This window comes from Molothrus ater, chromosome 2, assembly GCF_012460135.2.
Source record: "Molothrus ater isolate BHLD 08-10-18 breed brown headed cowbird chromosome 2, BPBGC_Mater_1.1, whole genome shotgun sequence".
Classification (NCBI taxonomy): Eukaryota; Metazoa; Chordata; class Aves; order Passeriformes; family Icteridae; genus Molothrus; species Molothrus ater.
In genome coordinates, this window is record NC_050479.2 from 89,237,206 (window position 1) to 89,244,870 (window position 7,665).

A 7,665-nucleotide genomic window follows, 5' to 3' on the forward strand; every position below is an offset into this window, starting at 1 on the left:
TACAAATTGAAAGGGAGGAAATTTAGGATGGATATTAGGAAGAAGTTCTTTACTGTGAGGGTGATGAGGTACTGTAACACGTTGCCCAGGGAGGCTGTGGATGCCCCAGCCATGGCAGTGTTCCAAGCCAGGCTGGATAAGGCCTTAAGCAACCTGCTCTAGTGGGAGGCATCCGTGCAGGTGGCACGGGGGTTGGAACTGGATAATCTTTAAGGTCTATTCCAACCCCTTAACATTCCATGATTCTATGGCTGCAAGGGCAAATGGACTGCAGGGATGCTCGGGCCACCCCGAGGGATCAGCGGATCCCTATTCCCCCCAGCACGGGAGGTACTGTCTGGGAGTTCTCCCGCCTCTAGGCTAGGACCCCCCTCTGGATGGGTTTATCCAGGCGTGCTCTGGACGTGGCCCCTGGCCGGGCGCTGCCCCAGCAGGCCACGGGCGGCAGCGTGAGCACCATCTTAATGAGGCACTGCGGCACTGCTGCCGCTGCCCGCGGGACGTGACGGCGGAAATCCTGCTCGTCTGCCGCCTCGGCCCGCCTTCCCTGGCTGCCTGCGAGGAGGAAGCGCTCCTGGCATGGCCGCTGCCCGGTTCCCCGCCCCCCATGCTGGGCTCCCTCACCGAGCCTGCCGCCTCCATCCCTCGGCTCCGTGCGGGGCAGGTGCGGCGGGACACACCCGCCTTAGGTACAACGCCCAGAGCACGCACAAATCCCAAATCTCCCATCCCGGAGGAAGGTGTGGGACCAGTGGGAATGCAAATCTCGACTGTCAGAGCGGGTGGGGGTGGTGGGAGCTGGAATGTCCCTCTGGCTGCTCCGCTGAGCAGGGCTTTAAGGATAAGGGAGGGGGTGGGCAGGCTGGGGGAACCACGCAGGTACTGGGGTGGGGGACAAGAGAGGGGTCATGCAGCTCAAACGTAACCCTACTCTCCGTAAACCACTGCTATTCCCGGTGCTGCTGAGGGGCTAAGTTTAGACCCAGCTGAGGTTACAACCTTTTCTTAAAGGCCAGGACATGGTGATGGCTCGCGGGGCACAGCAGCAGGGCTACGAGCTCGTGCCGGGGTCGGTGGTGCCCCAGCCGCAGCCCACCGAGGCAGGCTCGGGGGAAGCTTCAGCGCAAACAGGAGGCCCCGGTGTTTGTTCTGGCGGGGGCAGAGTGCGGCCGGGGTGAGCAGCGCGGCCCTTGTGCCCCGTGCCCGGTCGATACCTCACCCGTGTCCGCCCCCCCGGCCGCACCGCGCCGCAGCCGCGCGTGCCGCACGCCCCACGCGGAATGGCGGCGGCGCCGGCAGGGCCCGGCACGGCTCCGCGCGTGGGGCCGGGGGCGCCGGGCGGGCTCTGCCACCGCCTCCCGCCCGCCCCTCGGCCGGGGGCAGCCACCGCCGAGCGCGGACGCGGCGAATGAGTACAGCTTGTTTAATGAGCGAGTCCTCAGGCACGGGGAGCAGGGAGGGGGCTGCCGGCGGAGCGGGGGTTCAGCGGCCGCGGGGGGCAGCTGCGGAGCCGGGCAGCTCCTCCTCGTACGGCCGCGCCGCTTCCTCGCTGCCGCAGCCTCCCGTTTTCGGAGCGGGAGCTTCAGGGCTTCGCGCAGCGGTGCGGGTTCCCGAGCCGGTGCTGGTTCCCGAGCCGTGCAGGTTCCCGAGGCTGGGTGCCCTCCGGCTGCGGAGAAGCGGGCCTGGTGAGCCGCCCAGCGGCGTCCCGCCCGCCTGCTCTCGCCCCGGCCGGCCCCAGCACCGCGCCGGCAGCACGGCGCGTCCCCGGTGCCGGCCTTTGCCCCGGCGGCTGGCAGGTAGTGGCCCCACAGCCTGCCCCGCTGCCCCATCCCCTCGCTGTCTGTCTGTGCGCTCCACTCTGCCCTGAACTCCTTCCCTGCCTGCTTGCTCGAGCCCACGCTCTTAGCCCTCTCACCTCGGAGGCCCTCCAAAGCTAACACCCCAAACCACTGAAGGTCCCGATTCGGTCCAGTTTCAGCCCGAAGCAACCCCTGGGCATGGCCTTCCAGGCCCAATCTCCAGGCAGTGCCCACTTGCGACTGGCGAGGTTCTTGCGCCAGAGGGATGGACGGGCGGCTCTAGCCCCAGATGGGAGGAAGGGCAGAGTGGAGGAGAGCAGCTGAGGACCAAAGCTGGACCCCTCCTTTGTGTCCTCTTCGGTCAGCGTGGACTCGGGCTCCAGGGGCAGCAATCGTGAAAGGAGCATCTGGGATAAACAGAGGAGAGAGGGGTGATAAGCCTTGTACCCTCTGGTACCCCACTGCCCATACCCTCCTGAGGGCTCAGGCAGGACATTAAAGTGATGCCTGCTCACAGCACTGTGCCTGTGACATTGCATCCAGACACAGGGAAGAGCCTTGACCAGTAACTCCCACTGTCTGAAATGACTTTGTCGACCAAAACAGCAGGCAGACAGCTGCTGTGAGCTCTGCCTGCGGGCAGATTGCCCTGCGCTTGTAAAACCATACACACGTCCTGCCCTGCCCCAGATTTGGAAGGTAACTCTTCAGTCCTCACTCCTTTTGTGGATGCTGAGCATCTCTATGTGCTCAGGCTGCTGTGTACTATTTCATTTTATCAGAGGGCTGCTGGGAAGGATGGTCCTGCCTCAAAGGACCATTATAAAGCTGAGGGAGAGGCAGGAGCAGAGCAGGTGTGAGGAAGAGGGACTCCCCATCTGCTGGAAACCCTCTAGGTTAACTGTGCTGACTGTAAGCCCTCAGCACTGCTGGGAGACAAGGGTTGGGGGGTGTGTTGGGTGCAGTGGAGGCATGGCATTGCTGCCTATAGAAGCAGCCTGCAGGAGCCGTTCTACATCTGTCTCTCACATGGATGCTGAGCTAAGGCTGAGGATGCCTTTGTGCAGCTCTTTGTGGTAGCAAGTTAACTGAAGCGGACACAGGCATCCTCAGCGAGGAGTGAAAGTGGTGAGTCATAGCAGGCTCAGTCTTGTGATTTTAGTTAATGTCCTATTTCCCTGTGGCTTTCCCAGGGTGATGTAAAGGCAAGGTGCTGGGGCTCAGGTTAGGGTTTGGGTAAGAGGGAGCTGACTAGATTGCAAAGTCAAAAATATTATTGCTATAATTGCTGAGGATAAAGTTTTACTCAAGTGAAGAAGCCCTTAGTTGGCATCCGGACAGGGCTCTTGGCCTTAGAGAGGGTCTTTAAGGGGGATAATACTGAGCTTAGGAGCAAAACTCCTGGCCCAACAGGATGCATCTCCCCTCTGAAATACCAGAACCAGAACCATGATGAGAGACATGACTGTAATATCTGGTGGCTGCTGACACAGTGGGCTTCAAAAGGACCAGGCTCTTCACTGCTAAAAGCTTTTGCAGAGCACTAAAAAGCTTTTGTCTGTTTCCTGTCTTGAAATGCTGGAGCTCCTTAGGGGCTGGATTATAAAGTCACCCTAGAGCTGAGGCTGCTGAAGGGCAGAGTGCAACAAGAATAGACAGCAGCCTTCTTGTAGTTGGAATTTGGGACCACCTCTCATTTGAGGTTCAAACACAGCCTCCCTCCTCCTCCTCCCCTCCTGAAATCAACCTCAGCTCTCTCCCTCCTACCTGTAGTCTCTGTCTTGGTAAGGACACAGTCTGAACGCTGGCAGAGAGCAGAACCAAGAAGAGGAAAAATGAGCAAGGCCACAACCGAAGCCCCAGCATCTTAGCCCAGGGCTGGTGGGAGGCAAGGCAGGACTTGCAGCATCTGTGTGGGATGTGGTCCCTAGCCCCTCTCTGCCTTTATAGCTTTGGTCCTGGCAGGCAGCTGGCCCCAGCTCCCTGCTGAACCACCCCCTGGAGCTCCTGAACCTTTCAGCCCTTTTGTCCAGGATGATATATTTCAGGGTGAGCTCAGCAAGACCCCTTCCTCTAAAGAAAAAGGACACAAAGGTGTTTACTGAGTGTCTGGGAAGACAAATGTGAATTGAGCTGCTGCTCGCCAGGACCTGGAGGTGTCTGTCAGGGTCAGGGTGACACTTTGAAACACATCCCAAAAGGAGGATATTGAAGGCTGCATTGTGTAGGAGTATTTAACATCCTCCTCATAGGCAGAGTGCTGTTAATGCTATTTCTCTGATCAGTGTGAGCATGAACTGCAGCTCAGGTAGAGGTAGGCACACTGCTGGCTGCACAGAGTGGACACAAATTCAGGTCTGTGACAACACAGGCTTTTGTTTTTAATATTTATATCTTGGTGAGACAGTTGGGCTGGGGATGAAGAGCTCCTGCTGCAGAAGGTGGGTGAATTCCAGTACTACACAGAATTTGTAGCAGTGACAGGAGCGTGGGTCTAGTACTATTAGCATATAATTTGCGGGCTGTCTGTCCCAAGTCACCATCTGGAGGACTGGGCTGAGTTTCCAGAGGAACCGTCACAGAAAAGAGCTTGTCGAGGCTCAGCTTGCACTTTGTCAAGCTCAGGCACACAATGGGAGCAGGATAGCAAGGAGCAGATTCCTACCTCCTAAATCTTCTGGCCATTAGTTCCCCCCACTTTGTTTACCTCTTCCATTTTATTGTAGTTTCTCACCAGCTGAACAAGGCAATGAGGTCACTGTTTAGAGATCAGGGTGCAGAAGTCAGCCTGGGTATGAAGACAGAAATTAATCAGCAAAGTTTGTCAGGGAGAGGAATGGGGGGACTGTACCCCAGTACAGGATTAGCAGTGGGTGTGCTGGGAGAGTTTAACACCCCGAACTTCCCTTAGTTCAGTACTGTTGCACAAGTCAGGCCAGAACTTGACAGAACATGTTCTTCTGCCTGCTTTTGTTTATTTTTTTCAAAGAAAGAAGAAAATTAGAAAAAGGTCTTCTGCAGAGATAACAAAAGTCACAGTTCAGATATTTGCTGTCTCTCCCTCCTTCTCTCCCTTTTTTCCAGGCATTTTTCACTTGCAGATGCAGGTTTGTGGGTCCATTTCTTCTCTGCCCAAGGAGACAGAAAGTTTTACAAACCTTTTGCATCCAGTCCTCGAGAAGTGAGTATGGCCCTTCAGTGTGGGGCACTGATGCTGGAAGCAGTGCTTTGCACAGCTGTGGACATCCCATTTTGTTAGCTCCAGCTGATGGCTGCAACCCATGGTTGGTGCTGTGTCCAGAGCAATGTGATGCTCTAGTGATCCTGTGTGGCATTTATGTCACCCTGTCATCTGGGCCAGCACATGGAGGGGCTCCCGAGGCCCCACCAAGACATTTTGTGGGAAACAGGATTACTTTCATACCAACCTTTGAATTAACAAAGCACAGGGGATTGCTGGACAGCCACAGGACACGCACCCCATGTGGCATTAGGATGGGGTGCCTGGGCACAAATGGGGTACAGGGATGTGTGTGCACAGCCAGCCCCTCCTTGTGCTGGATGCAGTGGTGTAAGGAGCCCTGTGATGTGAAAGAGAGGGATGGAAAAGAGAGGAAGGACAGGAAGTCAGCACATGTTCATGCTGCATGCAAAGTGTCCCAGAGGATGCTGTTCTGTACTTCCCAGTCACATGTGACTGTCCAGAAAGAGCTGAGTCAGTGTGCTCAAGCACTCCTGCTGCCGGCAGGAGCAGCTCCACTGGAACACACCGGTTACATGAGTCAGAGTCACTCCTTTGCTGAGGGAAAGGTAAGTGCAAAAGGAACAGCACTTTGGTTTTGATATGAAATGTAGCAGCAGTTTGATCTGGCATCCCTTGAATGGGGTGGCCCCCATACTGCAAGAATGCCAAAAATGTGTTTGCAACTGCTCCAAAATTCCAGTCCACTTGCACAAAGACTGAGCCCTGCAGGGGTGGGCAGGCTCTGAGAACTCAAATGACAAATGCCCTCCTTGGGTTCAGCAAGAGCTGGGGCTGGCAAGAGGGAAAGAGCCATCCCCCTCCCATATCAAGCAAGAAACTTCAGAGACTGCAGAAAATTCGCGAATTTTCTTGCAGATTCTTGTAAGTTCTTGCAAATCCAGCAAAGCCTGGATAAAACGCAGGTGCTCAGTGACTCAGGTGCTGTGATGTTGCAGCTGCTCTGCGCCCCAGATCCTTGCTGGGACTGCAGTAGAACTGATTAGTTACTCTGACATGTCCTGGCAGTGACTGTGAAGTGAAAAGGCTTTGGCAGACAAGTCCTTGATTGCCCCAGTTTTCTCAGTCTCAAACAGGTTATTGTCCTTTTTTCCTCTCTGATGCTAACAAGTTTCCTTTATAAAAACCCTTCCCCCTTGGATGCTGGGGCACTGACTCGAGAGCTTGCAAGACCAGAAAAGTGCTGCTGAATCACAATCAGCCTTCTACAAACAGTTGCTCATATAGGAAAGGAGCAGGGCAACTGGAGACTGGGAGATCTGGGAACTGAGTGAAGAACCCTGAGGGAACACCAGGCTCTAGAAGTGTACAATATTCATTGATCTTGGCACTGAGTAATCCCACTGCCTCAGGAGCAGGGGAGTGAAATTACTCCTTCAGCAGTGATTTATGGTCATTGTGGCAGCCACCAAAATATATGTTTTTGAGGAATAGAAGAGCAAATATCTACTTAAGGCTGTGGCCACTGTGTAGCTGCCCAATCCCTCTTAGATTTTGCCTCATCTTTCTTCAGGACTTGTTTGTCTATGACACAGGACTGCGAATTCTTCTAATATCAGGGGAGGATAGTGAGGAGAGGAAGGTGCTCCACCTCAAAAATCTGCAGAAAGGGACCAATCAGAGTTCTCACCCACTCATTTCTCACTCTCACTTGCCCAGGTAGTACAATGTCTGAGTGTCCTGAGCAAAGGACAGACTGCAAAGCAGTGAAGGAGCCAGCATGTCAGTCCAGTCACTGATTGCCAAACCCTCCTTCCAGAAGGATGACTGTGTTGATCTCCTGAAGGAAAAAGTTCAACCATGAGCCAATACCTAAGAGTTTTATGGCCACCTCACTTCCTCTATCCACGAATTCATATCTCCCCTACCGTACCATTAGCAACATATTATCTCACATGGACACAAGATTGATTGCTTGTAAAACCTTGAGCCTGGGCAGACATCCATATATGCTATCTTTTGCTTTTTTAATTCCTGTATGTGAGTGTCATACCCTGTGGGTGGTGAGGGAATCACGTATGGTGTGCATGACTCTGTGTTGTATTTACTGTCAATGCTGTAGCTGCTACCTTTGCCTCCTGGAGCCCTCACTGAATATTTTGTCAGGAAGGAGGGGAGGAGGACAACATTGCTGTAGCTTTCTGATCTTTGTATTTCATGTGATTGTCCCGAGGCTACTGGTGTGCTCTGGAGTTGGAGCATATTGATATTGGTATTTGGCTATTTTAGTCTGGTGGCAAGTGGGCAAGTACTTTCACTGAGTCATGGGACTCAAGTGGAGTGTTTATAAATACACCTGTTACCCCATCATTCCCCTTTACTTGTTTCTGGAAGCATTTAACATGATTATGTCCATTCAGGTATGCTCAGGTTAGTGCAAAGCTATGCACTTCCTAATGATTGTTTGTTTTTTTTTTAATAGGGATCAAAATAAGCTACAGCAGCTACTTCTGCAGTCAGAGCAGAAGGGAACTGAGCAGCATGCTCTACTTGCTGGGTGAACCCATGAGCACAACTGTGGGAAGGTGGTAGAGCCTCAGAGACAGAGACTGCAGATCTGCAGGAACCAGTGGAGAGGAGGAGCACCCTTCCCATTCCTGCCCA

At 54.1% G+C, this 7,665-nt stretch overlaps 1 protein-coding gene across 2 annotated transcripts; it reads right to left on the bottom strand.

The window, feature by feature from the left end:
- Positions 1–1,794: 1,794 nt before the first annotated feature.
- Positions 1,795–4,580, bottom strand: LOC118686546 (C-type natriuretic peptide 2-like). Of its 2 annotated transcripts, none has more exons than XM_054513992.1 (2): positions 4,534–4,580; positions 1,795–2,206 (listed from the first exon to the last, which is right to left on the bottom strand). In XM_054513992.1, exon 2 carries the CDS (start codon positions 2,204–2,206, stop codon positions 1,934–1,936), a length of 273 nt encoding a protein of 90 aa, XP_054369967.1. In that variant the 5' UTR covers positions 4,534–4,580; the 3' UTR covers positions 1,795–1,933. The 2 variants fall into 2 exon arrangements, with proteins under 2 accessions (XP_054369967.1, XP_036238709.1); XM_036382816.1 differs by lacking the exon at positions 4,534–4,580 and adding an exon at positions 3,567–3,956.
- Positions 4,581–7,665: the final 3,085 nt, after the last annotated feature.

Bases quoted from the DNA above. Each gene is read 5' to 3' on its own strand.
- LOC118686546 (XM_036382816.1), bottom strand. From the start codon at position 3,665: ATGCTGGGGCTTCGGTTGTGGCCTTGCTCATTTTTCCTCTTCTTGGTT. The intron at 2,207-3,566 runs GTAGGAGGGAGA...TGTTTATCCCAG, and splicing joins TACCAAGACAGAGACTACAG to ATGCTCCTTTCACGATTGCT.